This window comes from Sphaerodactylus townsendi, linkage group LG03, assembly GCF_021028975.2.
Source record: "Sphaerodactylus townsendi isolate TG3544 linkage group LG03, MPM_Stown_v2.3, whole genome shotgun sequence".
NCBI lineage: Eukaryota > Metazoa > Chordata > Lepidosauria > Squamata > Sphaerodactylidae > Sphaerodactylus > Sphaerodactylus townsendi.
The window spans coordinates 63,420,214-63,443,626 of NC_059427.1; the positions used below are offsets into that span (position 1 = coordinate 63,420,214).

At 39.5% G+C, this 23,413-nt stretch overlaps 1 protein-coding gene across 1 annotated transcript in view; it reads left to right on the plus strand.

Annotated features, from left to right (window-relative positions):
* Positions 1 to 2,336: 2,336 nt before the first annotated feature.
* Positions 2,337 to 23,413, plus strand: part of PFKFB4 (6-phosphofructo-2-kinase/fructose-2,6-biphosphatase 4) — a 75,708-nt gene continuing 54,631 nt past the window's right edge. The window contains exon 1 of the mRNA XM_048488043.1: positions 2,337 to 2,773. Coding sequence (XP_048344000.1) covers positions 2,704 to 2,773 — 70 coding nt within the window. The 5' untranslated portion in view covers positions 2,337 to 2,703. The remainder of the gene's footprint in view (positions 2,774 to 23,413) is intronic.

Consider the following 23,413-nt stretch of genomic DNA (forward strand, 5'->3'; position numbering starts at 1 on the left):
TATGTCCTAACTATATCAGATTTGCCTTCAGAACTCCTGATATACATGTAATGTAAGGATTCAGTATGGCTTTGAACTGGTTTGATTAGATTTTAAATTCAATTTCTAAACTCAAGTGATTGTGAATATCTTATATCGATAACTATAATAAAATACATTTTTCCTCACAGGGACTTTAGACTACCATTTCTATTGCACTAGGGAGATATCTGCTTTTTTTTGTTAAGAGTCTGGTAAACAAAGGAGAGGAAACTAAGGCTGTATATCAGGCCATTAAAGTTTTACTCTTTTAACTTCACCTGATTAGATATAGTTCAATGAAACTGAATTACTATCAAATTAATTATATAATGTATAGAATGTTCACTGTGATAATTCAAGTCTTCTTTTTGGGGAGATGGATGAGGAGGGAGATGTACAATGAACAATTCCCAGTAAACAGGCAAAGATAATTTTGGCAAGAGTTCTTCCCCTTTTATCTCTTTGTCGTCATCATGTACCTTTAGTGTTCAGTTCCAGTTATATGACAAGCCCAGCATGGGAAACAGGAAAGCAACAACTCTAACACCAAGGAAGCAGTTAACAGCAAACCATCTCTCAATGTCTCTTGCCTTGAAAATCCCATTAGGGGTCACCATAAGTCAGAAGTAGGTTTTGCAGGCTGGGAATGTAGACTATCCAGTTCTCTAGATTCTGCCTTTACGGTCAGGAAGTGGGAGGCTTCTTCCTCTAATCACTTATTGTAGAGTTCATGCTCAGGGTTTCTCACTAAAAACAGCCTTCTTCCTCGCATGGATGGTGGAAAGAGGAAGAATATGTGTGCATGTTTCTGGCTGCAAATTCTCCCTGGCTGAAGATTCTCCTAGGGTTTCAGAAAACTTGGATGGTCTCTCTTCTAGTCAAATAATTAAGGATATGAATTCTAAGAATATTCATCTGGATATTGACAGAAATTTATTTCCAGGTATGTCAGACTATGATCCTACATTCATTTTAGCTCAGAGCAAGTTCTCCTGAATTTCATGCAAGCACTGGCTAAATCATGCTTAGTACTGCAGGGTTCAACCATAAAATAGTTATCTCAATTGATATTTTACAATACTTTAAAATCTTATTGCGACTACATGGAGCTCAAAGGAATATATACACGGAAGAAAATATTAGTCCAGTAGTGGGCACTATGCCACCATTGCAAATGGATCTTAATATACTCTTGTAGAAACTGTGCTTGGAAGCTTTTTGGTTGAGAGACTTATTAATAATCTTGTTTGTGCCATACGTTCTTCTGTCTAAGAATAGATAGAGGATTGTGTTCCAACAGTAGGAACAACAACAAATGTGATAATGCATCAGAATAATGGGAATAATTTGCAACCCATCCCTTTACAGCCGCCTGTTTTGTTATATGACTTTGAGGGTATTATACAAAGCCTATTAATTTAGATAGTGCTTTACACTTTTACACGTGCAATGTGTAAGTTTTAAAATCTTTTTGGAATTAAAGGCAAGGGTTATGGACTAATTTTTAAGCTTGGGCTAGAATCTATTGGTTTCAAATTACTTTTGATGTGGAGCCAGAAATACAGTGGGCCATATCTGTTTATTAAAGAAATCGGACGAGGTACAAGATAATCTTTACTATAAAAACACAGAAAGCAGAAATTCAAGTTACAGCCCAAATGCTTTCTGCAGTGACTCCCCAGACTTTGTCCACTTAGTTGAAAACATAAAATGACACGGACGTTATGAGAGTCCTTCCAGTGTTTAGCTAAAAGTATGTTTCTGGCGTGGGAACTACGTCTTTGATCTGTTAGCGCACCTATATTACAAATGCGAGGCGGTGTCCGACTAGGTGGAAGAGGTTTCTCGCCAGCAGCCATGCCTTTCCATGAACGCGTGAGTCTCGAACCTGCAGCGTAACCCCAGGGACGCAGGAGTTAAACGCAAGGCAGTTGGTTTAATGGGGTCGAATCCCCATAGAACTGAAGCCCACAAGCCGGTTGCTGCTTTTATCCGGTCGAATGTAAAACTGGGCTGAAAAAAAACCTCACTAGTTCCTTGAAATAATTCGTCTCTCTTGCTATTGAGCATTAATCCACCTCCACGGACGGGAGACCATTTCAAGAACAGACACGTTTCAGCGACGCGAGACTGCCGGGAATCCGGATCCGTCGTCCACACCAGACGTCGGCAAGCGACGCCCAGTCGAGACCGGCCTCTGGCCGAGCCCCCTCCTGCGCCCCCTTCCTCCTCCTCTAGTCACACACGAGGCTCTTGGGAGACCTTTCGGGACGGAAGGAGCCTGTTATGCTTGCAGGGCATCTCCCCGCCCCTTTCCCCGCCCCTCTCGGCGAGTCTCTCCAACCGGCTCGCCCGGGCGGCGGGAGCGGCTGAAGCCCTGCACGCCCCCTCCCGCTCAGCGCCGTGGAGGACGGAGGGGGGACCCTCTCCAGGGGCTTTTGCGCCCTCCGCGGGATGATCTTGCGCACCAGCTCCATCTTGCCCAGCGCGGGGCAGCTAGCGGGGCTCGTCCTCCTTGCGGCCCTTGCGCCTTTCCTTAGCAGAAGCGCGGGGCTGCCGGGCTGCTGCTGCCCTTCTTCCCTCCCTCCCGGTCTAGCGGCCGAGGCTGGGTGACGCTAGCCCAGGACCCGGCGCAAGGCTGCAAACCGCTGGCCGCGGCTCCCTCGCTCAGGAGCGACACGGATGTCGGTCTCCAGGTGCTGCGGCGGCGGGGCTCGAGCCAGGCGTCCTTTGCAGGGCCGGGACTGGAAAGGTAAAACCTTCGCGTGGCGGGTGCGTGTGGGGTATACAGTACAGGCGCCTCCAGGAGGGGGCCAGGCGGCGTTCACGTCCACAGCCGCCGGCCAGAGCGACTGAATCCCGCCTCCTGCAGGCTGCGCTGGGGAAGATATCGGGCGTCCTCGTATTGCTGTTCCTTTTTCGGGGCAGGGGAGGGCTTGGCCTCGCCCAGAGGAGGCTGCATGTTGTTTGCCTTTCCTCGGGGGCGAGGGAGACTGTCGGTGGAGAGAAGTCCTGCTGCTCCCCCGGCCTTGCTCTGCCACGCAGTGCAAAGGGGATCTTGTGCCCCTTCCTTTCCCCTTACCCGCTTCTCTTCCTCCTGCGGCAATGGCAGATTGGCCCCTTTCCTGGTGAGGCGTCGCAGTTCTGGAGCTTCAGTCTCGTTTTAGCCTCTCGAGGGGTCTGGCCTTGGAGCTCCCTGACCCTTTTGCTTTGATGTCTGTTGGCCCATCTCTTCTTCGTTTACTGACCAGGAACCTCCAGGCGCGGCCCGGGCTGCTGTCCGGAACTTTTCTGTATTTCCCCCGCTTTCTGTATTTCCATTTGCAGAAATCAGAGTCTCATCCCTGACGGGCAACGAGTCCTGAGCTATAAGTCTTTCAAAGACTGTCTTTGTTCCTGAGGCCAAATTTATGAGGAAGGGGAGGAAAACGGCATTTTGCGCATGCCCAGAGGCACTGACTAGCTGTTACTTCCGAATTGAGGGCTTTTAAAGTGCAAAGTAGCAAATAAGTAATTTAAAGAAATACGCTGCCTAGCAGGATTTAAATGATAGTTTTGGAGTCTTCCTTGAGATAAATACTCGTTGGCTGAGATGGCTGGAATGAAATCAGATTTGTGCTTCTATAGTAGATGGAGGGTCATGGTAGATGGGCCAGCTAAAGGATTTTCTTGTTGAGTACTGGGTCTGAAATCTTTAGTTTTCTTTTCAGCTGCATTGGGTCAGTGAGGGAGAGGTTCCATCTTTTTGCTATTTATATATCATATATTCAGAGCTTGAATCTTTGTACAACCATTGAATCCAGTAGTATTCTCCATATGTTGCATTTCAGTTCATGGCTAACCATACTCCTGTTTAGTCTAATGAACAGGGTTCTCCTCTTCTAAGTCCTGATCTCAGACAGTAGCCAGTTCCATGTGTTTCAGCAAAGCAAACATAACTGAAAAGTAATGTTTTGGTTTTCATAATGAGCTTTGAGTAGACTGAAGATACAGTGAATGGGAACTACAAGGTTTGTTATTAGTTGTCGTGGTTACCTGAGCGAAAGATAAATCTGCGCAAGGATTTTGTCAGGGTCAGATGTTCCTCCAAACACTCACAGTCTTGATTCAGGCCCTCGGCCCTCCTTAATTTTCTGTCAACAAAATGATAGTCCAACAATGAAGCCAATATGAGATCATCTGCCTGCATAATCCAAGGTGTATTGTTAGAGGAGGATTGACTCACGACCCATATTGTTTTTATTGGGGGTGTATGTGTCTGCTCCAGAACTTCCAGTTTACAAATGAAGTGCTGAAGAGGAAGTAGGAAAAACTCACAAGCAAATGCATTCTACTACATTGTTATGCTGAGCTTCTGGGAGTGGTATGATACACCCATGGCTCCAAGCTGTTTTATATGTTACTGATATTATATATGCGTAAGTCACTTCCGTTACAATGTATGGTAATTCTGTATTCATGTAGATTACTCTGCTTTGTACTGGAATGCCATGATGGGTTGCATCTTCATCTGAGTACATGCAGTGATTTATATGTGCGTGATTATCACATGTTGCATTTTCCGTTCAGGAATCACATACTTTAGGTGCAAAAGAAAATCAATATATAAAATGCCTTGCTTATAAGAATTTATAAACTTATATCAGTGAACTCCATCTTCATTTCAATGTTAGTATGAATGAATGAGGAGTTACTATGAAATAAGGAAGCCTAATCTAAAAGGTTGGGTATTTTTTTTTTGAGGTGTGGGGTCCATTTTCAGCATTTTTGTATGTTTCTTTACAGTGGTGGTGTGCACAGTGATTATCAGTTTTCCTGTACTATATGCATTGGTTTACTGTTTCTTCCTTTTGATCTATTAGCATACGTTAAGAATTCTTAGAGCACAAAATCAGGTATTTATTTTATTTCATGAAATGTGTGTCCTGTCTTTCTGCTCTCATGTGGGCTACCCAGGCTGCTAACAAAGTAATACATACATAATAAAACCATGTTTTAAAACCAACAAAAAACCTCACACATCATTCAAAGTAGAATTAAAATAAATACGAAGACATAAAAGTGTACTTAAAACACTGAGCAGAGATGAGGAATCATTGAGACAGCACCACCTGAACCAAAAAAGTCTCCCTGGGGAGAGAGTTCCATAGTGTGGGTGTTATGACCAAGAAGGCCTTCTCTTGGGTTGCCACATGCCTAATCTCTGAAGGTGCAAGTACCTGAAGGATAGACTCCAAAGATAGCTGTAGTGGTGAGGTAGGTTCATAAGAGGGTAGGTGGTCAGTCAGGTACCATAGTCTCAAACCATATAGGGCTTTAAATGTCAGGATTGTGAATTGTGTGTGGAAACAAATTGGAATCTAGTCTAAATGGGACACGACTGGAGTGATACGACCCTCTCCAGCCAATGTTCTGGATGTAGCATTCTGTACTAATTGAAGTGCTAGGATATTATATTTAAGTTAGTGATGCTCCCCAGTGTTTAACCTATCATAGTAGTTCAAGCAGAAAGTTATTAAAACATGTATGACACTAGCCAAGTAAAATTTGAAAATATGTATTGTCAAGAAATTTTCATTTTAAATTATCTGCCTAACTTTTTTGGCATACTTGGTATATTTTAGACAGTCATTCTCTAAGCTGCATTAATAGGACCACAGCCCTCACCCCCCAAGCTAGTCATATTTCTTAATGAAATATTTCATTTTGAACTTACAGTTGTCTCATTCCATGTGTATTCTCCTATATGCAGTCTGGCTTATGCTATAATTGAATAACATTTGACATATTTTGTAGAAAGTAAACCCTATATAGGGAAGCAGGAGTGAAAGAATTCAAGTACACAGCAATGCTATGGCTTGCCTAAACAGGTGTGAATTTTATAATTCAAAGGACATGTGGGCTGTGTGATCAATAATTTTGGTTATTCTCCTTGGAAACATACTTTAATCGCACATTTATTTATTTATTTATTTATTTATTTATTTATTTATCTACCAATCAATCATTCTTATATACCGCCCCTCCCCCAAAGGGCTCCCCCAATTAAATTTTTATACATTCTTGTTCAGAACTATATTAATTGGAAAGACAGAAACTTGATTTAAATCAGTCCACCTTGATTGAACAACTTCCTTAAAACTGCATACATGTTAGTTTGAAAATCTTGTAAGAGTCAGTATTGATACGGGAATCTTCCTGGAACTTGGCACCTTGCAAATAGGTAGTGGCAGGTAAGTAGATATAGCTTGTAATGTGCACACCATTAAGGGGTACATTATGGTGAGATGTAAGATTAACACGATCTTAATTCTTGTGAAGTTATCCAAAATCTAACACTTGTAGATCACTGAGCTTCTTCGTATAAACACAGCCATTTCACAGATTTGTGGTTTGGCTGTCATTTATATGAAGTTAAGTCTTGCAACAGTGTTATTAAGGCAACAGTGTAAGCTAGGGTTGCCAGGTCCACTGTGACAATTGGCAGGGGATGGGGGTGAAGGTGGGGACTTAGGGAGGACAGTGCTGACATCACTTTTGGAAGTGATGTCAACATGGTGACATTGAGGGAGATGCTCTGGTGTTTGGGCGAAAACTCTTTATGTTTTACCCAAATGCCAGAGTCCCTTCCTCAGTGTCGCCAATGTGACTGAGGTCGTCCTGGGGCTTAGGTAGTGCTTGCTTTGTCAGTAAGCTATTTTGATAACAACCTGTATCCTAATTAGGGTCAAAATAGCTCAGTAATTAGGCATCAAAATTGCTGAATTGTAGAAAAATAGAAGAGATAAATGCTTATCTAGGACTCCTTGTAACCATTTGCATGGATGACTAAGGAATAACTGAACAGCCGGAACTAAATTGACAGAAAGTTGCCCACATAACTGAGCTTTCAATAAACCTAAAATACGGTATAAAACTCCTTGAGCATTCTATTGATAAGGAAGATATCTAGATTTCAGACACATCTATCTTGCAGTAAGTATTTGGTATGGGATGCCATATTTTATTTTAATTCAGTTGAGTTGATGTAAAAACTTCCTTAAAGAACCTCTTGAGACCCATTCAGCAACATTTTTATTTATTTATTTATTTATTTTTGAACGATTTAAACCCCTTAACTACAGTGGGCTAAAAGCTTTTGAGCTTTCACAAATAAACTAAAACCAACAGTTAAGATCACAGAAAAGCTCCCCAATTTTAAAATAATATTTTAAAAAAGACAATAACTTAATTAGCTGACATATTTATTTATTTATCAAAATATTTATACCTCATCTTTCCTCTGGACTGAAGGCCATTAAAATCCCTTACTAATGAAAATGGTTAATTAATAAAAACAAACAAACCCAACAACATAAAATTATTAGGCAGCATGAGTAGCATGTAGGATCCATCTGGGGCTTAAAATTGTGAGTAGCATCTGTGTGAAATTTCAAAGACATTGCACTGCCACAGAAGATTATCTATCTTTGGTGGCCAGTCTCTGCAGCTTGAAAGAGTGGGAGCTAGTGCTAGAAAAATGTCCTGTCCCCTTAATAGAGCCTTCCTTCCTTCCTTCCTTCCTTCCTTCCTTCCTTCCTTCCTTCCTTCCTTCCTTCCTTCCTTCCTTCCTTCCTTCCTTCCTTCCTTCCTTCCTTCCTTCCTTCCTTCCTTCCTTCCCTTCCCTTCCCTTCCCTTCCCTTCCCTTCCCTTCCCTCCCTTCCTTCCTTCCCTTCCTTCCCTTCCTTCCTTCCCTTCCTTCCTTCCTTCCTTCCTTCCTTCCTTCCTTCCTTCCTTCCTTCCTTCCTTCCTTCCCTTCCTTCCTTCCTTCCTTCCTTCCTTCCTTCCCCCTTCCTTCCTTCCTTCCTTCCTTCCTTCCTTCCTTCCTTCCTTCCTTCCTTCCTTCCTTCCTTCCTTCCTTCCTTCCTTCCTTCCGTTATTATTAAGCTATTGTGACCAGAGGTTACAGAAATCAGAAATTTATTACAGAAATCTTGAGCATAAATCAATACATTGGAGAGTAAAACAGCATAACAATATTCAAAATTACAAACCAGTAAAATATATAACTCCTAAAATTAAAACATAACTCCTAAAATTACAAACCAGTAAAATATATAACTCCTAAAATTAAAACATAACTCCTAAAATTAAAACATAAATTAAAACATTATTTTTTAAATAAACCTATATCATTATATAATAAAAAAAGTAAAACACATTTTAACAAGATTTTAGGGAGATTACTGTTATTTATTTTGCATCAAATCTAGTGATTTCTGGATCAAAATCTGCTAGCAGTGGGGCTATCACCCAGGACTCGATAGAAAACCAATATCTAAATAGGAGTAATCCAAAGAACCCTGGGGGCAATCCATTGATCGCAGCATTGCAAGAAGTGATCTACAGTCTCAGTTGAACCTAATACATAGCCACAAAAGCAAAATGGGATCTTATTAAATCGTCCTATCATTACTGCTGTTGGCAAACATGCCATCTGGTGAGCATAAAAGCACACCTGTGACTAGTGATTGAAAGGAATTTCAGTTATGGAGGGAGAGTGATCAGAAGTGGAATCCCTTGTGTGAAAGTGGAGCACACTTGCCTTGCCCGAATTAGTGTGCTAGCTTGATCAAGGTCAATCATCCTCATCTTAATCAGCTTTGACAGTTCCTGGATACCCTTATTCCTAAGCGTTATAAGGGAAAAGCTAAGGAAGTTAATCCTATTATCTACATACTGCTCCCAGGCTTCTAAAATTGTCTAAAAGGTGCAAGAGCCCTCTTTGGACATTTGGTACTGTAAAAAGTACCTTCAGTCTCAGATTAAAAGTAGCAATCCAAGCTCTAGATGCAAATAAGTGCAGCACAAACACAACTCTGACTATGATTCTTTTGACACAACTAAGCACTCTTGCCATCCATTGAAGAACTGTATAGTCCAAAGACTTAGAAACTCCATTTATCCAAATAGCTTCCCCAAACATGGAATTATTTTAGTATTTAATAAATAAATCTTTTTAAAAAATAAATAAATCTTAACATTGAATTAAAAAAAATCTTAGAACAGCATTTGTATTATTCCTAGTAGCTTCAGTTAGTGAGTGGACATGAGCTTTTCAAATGCGATTATAACTTGTCATGACTCCCAAATATTAAAATTTGCTTCCTGTTCTCTTTCCCATCCCTTGACAGCCCAGACTTTCTGCTTAGGGAAAGAACTTTTTGAAAAGACAATTCGTTTAGAACATTAGCTTCATGACCAGCCAATATAAAGTGCTGTTTTTTGGAGGTAAGGGTTGTTTAAGTAAGGGTTAAAAAGTAGAGAGGCTAGAAGACAGCCTTGTTTAGCACCTTTTATCAAGGAAATAGAGTCAATTAGTTCACCCTTTGATCTGCGATGAACTTGTGCTGTTGGATTCTCATACAATTTGAAAATTGACCAGAGAAGACTTATCTATTGTTGCATTGGTAGTTTAGCCCAAATATGAAATCTTGGTACTGAATCAAAAGCAGCCTGAGATCCATAAATGTTACATAAAATGGCCTCCTGGGAAAGAGGGTATTTCTCAGCTAAGTGTTATAGTGTGAGACAATGATCAAGAACTGAAACTCCCCTCTTAAATCCTGCCTGCCCAGGATATAGTATAGATTCTGAATCTACCCTGTCCCGAAGCTGGGAATACAAATGCTGCATAAACCTTGCCTATTGTTGAAAGCAAGCTCATGGGTTGATAATTTGCGGGAGTATTCTTGGCTCCTATTTATATATAGGAACTATTATTGCATACTTCCAAGCTATGGGAATAATTCCTGTAACATTAATCTGGGCAAAAAGGGTGGCCATCAGTTTACTCCACCATATCAGATTAGCTTTCAAGAAATAACCTGGGATTACATCAGACCCAGAGGCTTAAAGGAATGTTATTTACCTAGTGATGTTATTTGCCTCCATGCCATGAAAAGCTTTAATTGGCTATTTACAAACTATTTAAAGGGGTAGGAATTAATCTTTATTAGTAGTCAGAATTTGTGCTTTTCAACTTGGTATGTTTTTTGCATGTTCCATGGTCAGCCCACAGTGAACATTTGTTTTCTCAGTTAATAAGTGTTGCTCTTTATTAAGCATGTTCTTTGTCTAACAGAGGCACTGTTTCTACATATGTATAGTTTTTACTTATGTATTCATAGATAGCTTGTTTCCAAAAATAGTTCTGTGAATGAGCTTCTTGCTTAATGTTCCTTAGAACTACTATAAGTATGCTATTTCGGCTATTTGAAAAAAAAAATGAAATTTTTAAATACTGTTCAACTTAATTGTTCTTTTTATTCTGGGTACATTTATTTTCACTATGACATTATGCTTAATTTTTTCAGTGTGAGTGAAAATATGATTTGGTTTCCTCTCATTAAATATTCATTAGGTTATATGGTAATATCTAAGTATAAAATTGTGATACAGAAACAAATGGTGCTATATGAACATGTGTTAACTGCAATCCTAAGAATACTTTCATGGGATTTAACCCCATTGAATTGACCTGGATATGATTCTGAGGAGACCTATTCACGATTACTGTGTAAGTTACATAAATATCAATACTGACATAATGTAAGGGGGAATTGGGAAAAAAATCAATGTATTTTTATAAGTACTGTTCTGAATGGAAGAAACGTTGCAGAAAGGACAGTCAGTACATAATGAGTTTATTATTTCACAAGCTGGAGTAATCTCAGAGCCACATTTCATGTGAGTATGGTGTTTTTTATGTATGGCATGAGTGTTCGAAGTGCTAAAAATTTTTTCCTCACCAGCAACTTAGCTCCTCTATTGCTTAGGTCCTTGGGTGCTTTGCTTTTAAGATGACCACAGATACTAGAAGTGATGTTACTTTGGGGAAATGTTCTTGGGGAAGAGGATTATTGTAAGGCACAGGAAAGATAGGATATCCATCACACATTTTAATTTTTTGCTTATCAGACCCCCAACTACTTTCTCTATGCAATTTAGGCAGTTTCATACTTAACTCATAGAATGCCATCATTTCTAGCCCTGGTCTTAAATATTGACAAAATATACAAAAAGGATGAATAATCTTGAATATCACAGATGTTGACTAGGATACTGACGATGGTGTGTGTCATGCCCCCACAGAGGCTTTTGTTATTTCCCCATGAAGCTTCAGTTTCCCCATAGTTAGCATGGGTTTAGTTCATTGTAAAGTCTTCAAAGGGAGGCAATTTTAGTTAGCCCCTGTCCCTTTAAGACATTTCCCAAGAGGCAGTTTTCCTTCTTTACCCAGCAATCCCCTGTTTTAGCTCTAGCCAGTCAGTCAGAGTGAGGTGCCAAGGGTAGCTGGAGACTGTAATATTCGTGACATATATGGTGGTCCATTGTAGTCTATGGTGATATGTAGAGCACAAGTTAAGGTTAACAGCAATTAGAACCAGACAAAGACTGAAAGAACTAAAAGGAAGCAAGGCACAGTGGACTTTCTTGAAAGCAACCAAGAGAAGACAGAGTCTACAGCTTCAAATCTGCTCAAGACGAGCAAGTGCTTTGATTTAGAGTTTTAGACAGACCCAAGGGAGGAGTTAGGGTCTTAATTCTCCTAATAAACCTATTGTTTGAACTGTTGAACCTGGCTTGTGTCTCCCCCCACTGTGTCCTAGCCAAGTGCAGGGCACCAAAAACAGATTCACTTGGGTGGCAGAACAGTGTGGCTGAATAATTTAATAAAGGGGTAATATAGTTTCACATTTCTGATAGATGCACATGCTGACTACAACTCTTCTGGTAGCCCAGCTTCTTCTGTAACCTCCATTATAGTGACTCCAGCAAACTATGCACACAAATAAAGCCAGTTAGTTCTCCAGTGCCAAGCAGAAATGTTGTAGGGCCATAGCTCTCCACCTACTTTCTAAATATACTTGCCAGGCACAGGGAAAAGTAGGCATCTTGGCACTCACAGACTCAATGCTGGGGACATTGGTCTATATTAGCATAAGGCAGTTTTTAGCTTAAACGCTCTTAAGCTTATCTCAGGCTTCTCCTGTCTTTTAATTCTTGGAATGCGTTGAAAACTTCAACTTCGCCATCATTTAGAATCTGCTTTTGTTATGGGGTTATATGATATATTTTTAACACATACACACACTCACACTGAGGGAAGGAGAGCTATGGACCACAATTACTGTGGGTCTCTGGTTCCCTAAAGTTAATATAAAAATATGTTTTCTTTAACTTGTTTATCTTACACTTTATTCTTTATTTTACCTTTTCATATTAGGGTAGAAAATGTCCCATAAAACCTGTTTTTGGTGGTCAGAGTATATAATGTCCAGAACCTCTTTTGAAAACTCAACTCCTCGACATACACATTCATGAGAGGTGGATTTTATTTATTTTATTGTTTATTTTACAACATTTATACCCCTTTCACATGAGTCACTTATGTAGCCAACAAATTTATACATAATAAAATCATGTTATAAATCTATGAAAACCAACCCCAATCACCAGGAAATCATCAAAACAATTAAAACCATAGTTAAACTTCATGCAAAAATTTTTGAGCCAGCATAATGTAGTGATTAAGAGCTGTGTACTTGAATCTGGAGAACAAGGTTCAATTCCCCACTCATCCACATGAAGCCTGCTGGGTGACCTCGGACCAGTCACTATTCTGTCAGAACTCTCTCAACCGATATGGAGGCAGGCAATGGCAAACTACATCCAAATGCTTGTTGCCTTGAAAACCCTTTGAGGTCATCATAAATCAGCTGTTACTTGACAGCACTTTCCACCAAGTATTTTAAGTAATCTTTTTCATGCCTTGCTTTGGGAGTGATCAATGATGTTGCTATAGCAACAGCACGTACTGCATTATGCAATCTCTGTTTAAACTGTGGGTGTGTTGTGAATGGTATTTGAATAGTCTATGACATTTTGGGAGTTAAGATACTACACAATAATCATGCTTCTATTGCCAGTTACTTCACTTATTTGAATTTTTTGACCTAAGCCAGAACACTGTGCTTGTAAAAATCTAAAATATTTTGAAGAAGAAAGAAGAATGAACTTTCTTTTCAATTTCACACCATCTTTATTCATTACTATATATTGATGGTTAATTCTTTAAAAGTACACATGAAAGATTGTAATTGGTTACAAACATGTAACTAAAACATACCTGGAAACGTCTCTTCTGATACTTATTACATATGAATTCTGTTCATGCACAGCAGAATGTGACTCATTGGGCCAAGAGAACAATACACAATCCTTATGTACTTCATGTATGGTCTTTTGATGTTGAAAGAGATTTCTGAGTTAGCAGAACATACAATAATGATTATATAATATATACAAGAAGCAACTGAAACTAAAAAAGGACTACAAAGTTAGGAAACAGTGCAATCTAAACAACATAATGCAATAAATGCAAGAATAGAAAAAACCTCAATTTTTTACCAACATTAAAGTTAGAATTATGTTTATAAATATTCCCTCCTGAGCAAACATTTATTTTTGAGTAATTTTATTGATTTTATAACAACTACAAAACTAACAGTAGACATTAGTGAACCAATCACTTTATACTACTAAGACAACATAGGTAAAGACTACGGATAACTAATTTGACTTCCTGCCCAAATCCCACTGTTGAAATTACCCCTTATTTAGTAAATTTTTCATTAATATCAAAACCAGAAAGCTTTAAAATGTTAAAAAATAATTTGAACCCAGTTCCATTTTTTAAAAAAGTGCAGACACAGAGCTATAATATAACATTGTTATAGCCTTATCTTCCTAACTTAGTTTTCAAAACTGAAGGTTTTATACAGTATTTTTCCTTCCCCCCCAGGTCATTTCCTCCAGTAAATTGTATAATTTAAACTGATGTTCCTCTATTGTTTTTATTATCTAACATTTTAATCTATTTTATCCAGTTCTCTTACATTTCACAAATTCAACAGCGAGATATTTTAAAGTAAAATCCTTATTATTCTGTGCACAGAATTTCTTGGCGCTTGCTGTAGTGGTGATTCTCTGTTGCTGCTCTTTGTGCGTAAACAAAAGACCTTCCCATTGAAGCTATGCAAATCTAATCTGCTTCTACTTTAGAAAATCAGCCAAAAAAGCATAGTTTTTTATCTTTTGCAAGACTCTCATCCAGTGGTGGGATTCAATAATTTAACAACTGGTTCCGGTGGTGGAATTCAAATAATTTAACAACTGATTGTTTACAAGGACCATTTTAACAACCAGTTCTGCCGAAGTGGTGTGAACCTGCTGAATCCCACCACTGCTCTCATCCATATTTATCTCATTATTATGACCTCATTATCTTCCATTTGGAATGATGGTTTTTGATGGGCCTCTGAGACTTGATCACCAAAATCCTTTACATAGACGAAGATGACAATATCTCTGCTTGGCTTAGATGTAATCTTCCCTAAAGGTGTGGAGCTGCGAGGGCTACAGCTGGTAAATGATGGAAGCACCGCAGACTCCCACCCCAGCTAGACACTGTGGTTTGAGTTTCTGCATGCTTCCTTGCAGGGGAGATCATCCCAGGAGCAAGTACGGCATTTTGCTGGCTCTCTCCTTGCCCAGAGAGGCATGTGACTTCTTTTAGAACTGCAACTGGATTTTTTGTCCCAGAGCAAGCTTATGAAACCATTATCATCATCATTAGAAAGATGCCATTCTGACCACTTTTTAAAAATTTGCTACGATCTTATTCCCTTCATAAAAATATCCTCTTGAAGAAGTGTTGGAAATGCAGTGTGGATACACATGTGGTGAAAGTATAGGGTGATGGGGGTGTTTGGGAAAGATTCCCTGCTAATAGAACTGCTCTCCAGGTGACAGAGATCAGTTCACCTTGAGAAAATGGCCACTTTGGAAGATAGATTCTATGCCATTATATACTGAAATCCCTCCCGTCCCAAACCCTGCCCTCTACCCCAAAATCTCCAGGTAATTCTCAACCTGGAACTGGCAACCTTAGTTGAAAACCATGGATGGGAGATTAAGGAAGGCTAGGGGTCATTATGCAGAGGTAGGCAATGGAAAACTACCTCTGAACATGTCTTACTTTCAAAACCCTACCAGGTTGCCATAATTTGTTTGCGACTCAATGGTGGTTTCTACCACCAAAGTGTAACAACCAACTTTTTATTTGTTTCCTTTTTTTCTTTCCTTTTTTCTTTCGTTTCCTTTCTTGTCTCCTATCAGAGCTCCATGAGACAATGCTCTTGAGAATCACAATCAGTTTGATGAAAGGACTGAAAGAACTGGCTACAGATAAAGTAATTGTGGGAGTTTTATCACAAAGTAAAAACTCCAAAGCAGTTGAGATTGAAAATTCAGAATGACCAGTTTAAAAAAAGGGGGGGGGGTACTAAAAACAACTCTGAGATCATCTTGAAGTGGATATTTGAAGAGAATATGAGTTTATACCTGGCATGAGTGGAGGGATGAGTATGTTTGTGTCAGTTCACCTCCATATGTCTTCCAGTATATCTGAAAAACAAATCAGACCATTTGTTTCAGTTTTACTTGAAGAGCCTAGCTGTTAAAAAGTTTGGTTTACCTGTGATTTACTGTTTCATTTACTTAAAGGGGAATAACTTGGTGGCAGTAATTTTAACTTGAAACAGTTGATCGTTACATGAAGCAAAGACTAGTCCAAACCAATGTTTTATTTGGTTCCCAGGAACATGTGAGAAATAGAGATCTATCTATTTTTGTATCATAAGTTTATGTGATGGTACTTTGCTTCCTGGAATGTGTAGTTTTCGGTTATGCAAAGATATTTATTGGTTGTCAAATGCAAGGGGAAATACTCATCTTTTGAGTCTCTGACACTATTTCCTACTATTGCATTTCTGGGATTTACTAACTAGGTTATTGCCTCACTAATTTTCAGACAGCATAAATTCATTGCAAAATATATTTATAAAATTTGCTTATCAGTCGGTTATCACATGTAGTCTTGTTTTCAAATCACCATGGCACTATACTTTTTCCAAAAGGAAAGGGAAGTTGTAAGAGAAACTGAGATTTTGTGAAAGCCATGGAATTACAGAGATATTCAATATCTCTTTCTTTAGTGACCTTTTAATTTCATGTTAGTGCCTTCAGCACCATCTGTTTGCCTCTCCTCACTTTGCTCTTATGCACACTTTTATTCCATTTCAAACAATAATAATGTAAAGCACATCACAAGCCCTAAGTACATACTGCTTTTAAAATATGGGGTATGCCTTCTCTCTTTAAAAATACTTAACAAATTAAAGTTCTAAATGTTTATGGGACACTGCTTTAGAATACAAAGGAATCTTTTTTTTTTTTGGCTAGTATACATTTTCTCTCTTAGGACTGAGGACTGAAGAAATACACAGCAGGCACTCTGACCTCATTCTGAACCTGGTTAAATGCTGTTTGAAACTGCAGGGATTTACCCTTTATTTGACCTTGAGACAAAGCTGAAAATAAAACAGTAGCATGGTAAATAAACCCAATGATGATAGTTCTTAACTGTGAGAGATTGTTTAATCTGTTTTATTTTAAAATGTTTTTGGTGAGTGTTGAGTAAATCTAATGAGATTACTAAACTGAATGAATTTGCATGAGCAAAATATTTAGAAATCTTTACTACTTTCCTCACTGCCCTAAGAGAAATGCACTTCATATCCATGCTTCATATAATTGCGTTATGTTGTCATAGTGTTTCCACATTTGGAATAGCTGCCATTTAGAGTTAACTCAGAGGGATATTTTTATTTTCCTGATGTAAGTAGTGTTGGACACTTGAGATGTTCCAGTATGTGTCATGCGAGGAAGTCTGTAAAAACCTTTGGTTTCTCTGACTGTATTATAGGGAAATAAAAAAACACTCTGGTGGCGCCTTACAGACTGAAACGTTTAATCCTATATAAGCTTTCATAACTCAGGGTTCATTTCTTCATATATGAAAGCTCAGGTTGGAATAAATAGTTTAGTCTTTAAAGTGCTACTGGATTTCTGATTTATTTTGCTATACTATACTAATGTGAAATGACAGCTAGTGTGGTGTAGTAGTTACAATGTTGGACTAGGACTTGGGAAACCCAGGTTGAAATCCCTATTCCCACCATGGAAGATTGCTTGGATGAGCTGGGCCAGTCACATATTCTCAGCCTTCTCTGGCTAGCATTTGGATGAGAGCAGAGGCGCATTGAGGGGAAATGGTGCCTGGGACAACACCTTCTCTGGGCGCCCCCCACCACTGTCCCCCCCACACCTGGGGGCTTAACTCGGGGGTGCCAAGCCCCTCCCTCTGCCTCCCTGCAGGCTGGCTCCTGCCATTCCCAGGGCCCGAGGAGGCCAAAAGCTGACCTGCACAGAGGCTGGGGGGCAGGCTCGGCGGGCGGGTTGACCGCTGCTGAGCTCCATGACCCCGTCCTCTGTGGAGGCTGGTTCCTGCCATCCCCAGACCCCGGGGAGGGCAAAAGCCAGCCTGCATGGAGGTGCGGCTCAAGGTGGTGGGGCTGCCCACCACCAAGCCCTGCCCCCATCTCCCTGCAGGCTGTTCCTGCCCTTCCCCAGGCTCTGGGGATGGCAGGAGATGGCCTGCAGGGAGGCAGGGAGGGGGTGGGGCTCATGTGTGTGTGACTGGGGCGCATGCCGTTTTGTCAACATGATCAAAAGGCATGTGGATGGGAACATGAACCCTACAGGCTGTTCGCCTCTGGATGGAAGACCTCTAATGATTACCACAGGTATGATGTGGAGGCAGGCCATAGTAAATCATCTCCCAACGTCTCTTGCCTTATAAACCCTAGAGGGTTGCCACAAGTCAGCTTGATAGCAGGAAAAAAAGTCTAATATGGAATGATTGGGAACTGAAATCGGAGAATTTTGTATGTGAAGGAGTAGAGATTAGGAAAAAATATGCATAGGACAATACGAAAACTAACTAGAGGGAAGAATCTAGGGATAGAATACTAGTTTAGAAGGAGGGTGCTAGAAACATAAGAGAGAAGGGCTAATCTTTGAGGTCTCCTTCCTGCAAAGATTGGAAGGATTAAAGAGCTTTTAAATTTTAATATTGCTTTTTAATTTTCTTTATGTCATCCTAAGAAAGTTGCAGTAATTAAAGTGAAATTTATTGTAGCTGTCCTGAAATGAAACATAGTAAGTTGGTATCTGTAAAATGGCGCAAGGCTTCAGTAGAGTCATTTTTAATAATCTAATAACATGTTCGCCCAACTCCTTGTCCATTTACTAATTCCTTCCTGTATAATTTATTGTTCCTTCTCTAATAACGAGTGTTACCATCTCTGGGTTAGGAAATTCCTGGAGATCTGGGGGTGGAGCTTTGGGAGGGTATGATGTGAGGAGAGACCACAATGAAATATAATGCCATAGAGTTCATCCTACAAAGGAGCCCTTTTTCTAGGGAAACTGATATCTATTGTCTGGATCAGTTGTAATTGTGGGAGGTCTCCAGGCACCAACTGGAGGTTGATAACTCTAGTGACAACTCCATAATTTTGACAGACATTGTCAAGGCTCTAGGATTTCAACTATACCAACAAATTGCACATGTATTTTTAATTTGATTGTTTGTGAAGCAATGTAGTAAGAGAAAGTTACAACTTCTGGCAATTAAGCTTTTTGCACCTGTGACTCTAGACTGTATATGCATCCATCCAGATTGCTGGCTGACTTTCTTCCTTCCATTCTGTATTGCTGGCCTTTCTTCTTTCCATTCTGTATTTCTAGCTGCCTGTGGTAATCTGTTGTATTTTTTTTCTTGTTTAATAACAAAGATCTGTTCTCTTCCAGTGTTCCTGTACATAAGAGTTTGGTATGGTATGGTATATTTAATTTATATACCGCCCTCCACCGAAAGGCTCAGGGTGGTGCACAACAACATAATAACAACATAAATAAACATAACATCGTAGAACAACCATCAATAAATGCATCAATAACATAGGGTCAATAAACATAACATCATAAATATAGCAACATAGACATAGCATTTTAATGCCAATAAAAATCCAAACAATACAGTAATAATAGAACATATAAGCATCATAAATACAATTAAACCAATTGAGACCAGTTTTTCATAAATTAACAATAATTCTAGACAGCTGGTGTCACCATACAAAGGAATACAAAGGTAAATATATAGCCATGCCTACTGAACATCACAGGCAGTAGCACCACATATTAACTAGTAGAAAACTCTCCCAAAAGCCGGTTTGCACAGAAGAAAACAGATAGAAAAAAGAAAGAGATAAGAAGAAGAGAAAGATAGAAAGGAGGAGTAACCTGGATCCATCTGCCACCTGGCGTCCAGACATCTCTTTCAACAGTCAAGGGGAAGAACACAGAATACCACCACCCACCTGGCCAACTGTGACCCAGCCAGGTATAGGTAGTCCCTGTGCTGGAACAGGTGGCCATCTGCCACTTAGTCACCTATTTCGCAGCAACAGCAGGGTCATTGAAAAAGAACACGAGAAGGTCACTAGATATCATGATTTGAAAATTGAGCTTCAATGTCTATGGCACAAACCAGCTGAGGTCGTCCCAGTGGTAATCGGCATGCTGGGCGCCATCCCGAAAACACTAGGGCAGCACTTGAAACATCTTTGAATTGGCAAAATTAACATCTGTCAAATTCAGAAAGCAGCCCTGCTGGGATCCGTACAAATACTACACCAATGCATTACAACTTCCTAGGCCTCTGGGTGAGGCTCGAATTGTAATGAAGGCCAACAACCAGCTAAAGATCTGGCAGCTGTGAAATCTACCATAATAATACTGGATTTTTATCCTACCCTTTCCCCACCAAAATGTGGCTCAGAGCAGTTCACAAGTCATGCCGTGTACCTATCTAATGACACATAATACAGTAAAATTTGGAATTCATGTAAATTATATACATATTTTACTTTGTAAAAATCTACCTAATGATAGTGCCAATTTAATTTCTCTTTGTAATATTACTTAAAAATATAGGTATGTCCCAGTGATTGGGGATCAGAACCCAGACAAATCTGGCTGATAATAGGTAGATTAAGCTGGGTGTCACTGGCCCAAGGCTAAGCGGAGGACTGAACAAGCCAAGTGGAAAATTGAACTCTGGTCTCTCAGATCCCAGACCCAATACCATAACCACTACTGCAATCTGAAGTTTATTAATTCCCACCACTTCATGTATGACTTGGAACAAATGAGAGGCCGTGCACAAGACCTTGTAAAGACTGTGTGGATTGAGAAATTGGCAAGATAATGTGAAGCTGGAATATACTGAATCAAACATTTGGTCCAGACAGCTCAGTATTGGCTAATTTTGACTGGCATCAGCTCTCTGAAGTCTCAAGGAAAGAAAGGTCTTCTCCCATGTGAGATTCTTGAAATTCATGCGCCAGGGATTGAGGCCTTATGCATGCAACAGATGTGCTGTACCACTTAGATACAACTTGTCCACAATTGATTGTTCTGCTTTCCAGATGCTAGTGTTTCCTGCTTGCAGGAGTTGGATAGGATGAACTCTAGCCTTTCTTTGAATAGAAAACAGTGGTGTGTTTTTAATCCTGTAGCTTCTGTTTTCTTGGGGAAAGACAAATGCGTGAGGGAGACCCATCTGTTACTTCTTCAGAACTTTCTGCCTTTTAATTTAAGAAAAAGGACAATGGGTTATTTAGATTGGCTCACTATCAGGATGTGATTTGTATGCTTTTACTGTACGCTATGAAGCAGAAGTGCCATCTACTGGCAATGCTGGCTTTGGCTTTTAAAATATCGTAACGTATAGTATTTGCCATTTGCAGTTTTAGTACAAAGGCCAAGTACATATTAAAACATGTTGCTATAGCATATTCATTTAATTACACCTCAAAACTATTAAAATGTTGTCTCTTCACACTAATCTAAGATTTATATACTGTTTCTCAACCATCATGTCCCAAACAAATGTAATCAATAATAAAGTCTGATTTCAAAAATAGCAGCATGACTGATCATCTTTGTAGCAAAAAATCATTATTGTGAGTCCTTAATCTCATATTCTGAATTTTTAAAAAACAATATTTCCACAGTTCCTAATAGACTCATCATTTTAACCAAAGTGCAAAAATGATTCTAGTCAGAAAGAATTTAAGCATTAGTCTTAACTCGCAATTAATTTTAAGTACCAATAAGATAAGTGCTGTATATTGTTAAGTATTGTGTTATTAAAGGAGGAAAGCTATATAACTTAGAAACATATCCATCTTTGTATATGCTTCATTCATGGTGAACATTTTTTTACATATATATTATTTTACTGTGGCTCACACAGAGTCACAGACTAATGGCCAGGTGCTGGGAGTGTTTCTGCTCATGCCAAAGCCTCTTGCTAAACCCAGCATCCAATAGTTTCAAAAGGAAAGGGACAGATATCCACATTGTCTGCACCTTAATTGTTACTCATGTCTCTGATCAATCTTATGGACGCAGAATCATAAATATGTACAGTCAAACCTCAGTCTTTGTTGCCCTCAGAGATCTACGGTTTTGGTCTTCGCCGGTCACCCCCGGCTGTTTGGTCGCCTGGAGATCGGCAGTCATCTTGGCTTCTGTTGGCTTCCGAGGCGACTTTTGAATGGCGTTGCGCATGCACAAATGGCATGCCTCAGAGTACGCAGTTTTTGGTTTTCACTGCCCGTCGCCAGATGGATTAGCAGCAAAAACTGAGGATCCACTGTATAATAGATATGACTTGCCAACTGCTGTTAATTAGCAGCATGTACAATTGCAACACCTATTGGTAACTAAATACAGCCCTGTGCCATTAAGTGTCTCAAGAGTGCCCCTGGTACCTGGAAATGAAATCTACAATGTTTGTCTATAAATATCGGATGTTGATTAATAATATGATATGCAGAGTTTCAGTATTGATTAGAATATGGAACTAGATCACCCTATTTCTCTCTATGGATCATAAGTTACAACTTATTCAGAAAAAAAGTCAAGTTTAGGATGTAGTGAACACCACAGCAACTCTTTAACAAAAGTCTGAGTAAAAGACTGCTGATGTTGTAACACACAGCACACATCTTTTAAATATATGCTTTGGTCATGCCCAGTCATTTGTTTTTTGGTGGAAGAAGTTATTACTCATTGTCACTTTTTTTCAGACTAACTTCCCATGTAAACAATACCATAATCTGTTTTTTTTTGGAAATGTAGAATTGTGTGGAGTAAGCCACTTAGCACATTGAACCAAAAAACTAGCTAAGAGAGATGAAGATTCTCTGCCCTGGTGTTCTGACAAAAACAAGGTGTAGATTTAGTTGGTAGCATCATAATGCTGAAAAGCTTTAATGCGAAGCTAGTTTTTGTAACTTAACCAGTTTACACCGACATGTCAATTATACCTGTTATACGGCAGGTCAATATTAATAATACTAATACGGGCAGTATATAATTGAAGTTACTTTCAGATCATGCTGAACTATGCCAGTTTGAGCACATGTAACAGGTGTGTTTCTTAGCTATGGTTAAGGCAGTTACATTAATTTCCCTTCCCAGACGTAAATATTTTCCTTTCAGCCCTTTGGATTGACAGTTATGGCGATTCTGAACCAGTCTCACTGCAACACCATTAGGGGGAAAGGACTGTATAAATTTTAAAAAAAACACATCTCCTATAGTCCCACCATAATGGATCCCACCCACCTGTTGTTTTTATGTTGCCCTTCCTTCAAAGAACTTAGGGTGGTATGCATAGTTTCTTCTCTTTTCTATTTTTATCCTCACACCATCCTTGTGAGGTAGATCAGTTCATGAGCCAGTGAATTTTGTACTCCCCGGTACTATTTTGATACTCTAATTTACGATTCTAATCACTATGGCTTCCTGGCTTATTATCTTTAAAGTAACCTTGTGATCGACAGTGGTATAAGAGACAGTGGCATGCCCAAAGTCATCATAGGTCCGTGGTGGCGAACTTTGGCACTCCAGATGTTATGGACTACAATTCCCATCAGCCCCTGCCAATTGGCCATGCTGGCAGGGGCTGATGGGAATTGTAGTCCATAACATCTGGAGTGCCAGAGGTTCACCACCACTGTCATAGGTTATCCCAGACTAATATTATTCCTTCACAAAATCATGGGATGTATTCCATTTTCACGGGTCACACTGGAATGGTTGGTCATCCAATTATATTACAGCAAGCTTAATTATGCATTGTGCTGTAAGATACTTTAGGTATTACAGGATTATAAGACATTTAAAGCACAAGTTACTAAAGCCTGTAGAGGTTTAATCAGTCTATCTGGGCCGGTCACCTTTGTTTGTATTCTTGACAGCTACAATTAGAATACAAGTATGTAACTACTCACGTGGTCATCTTTTG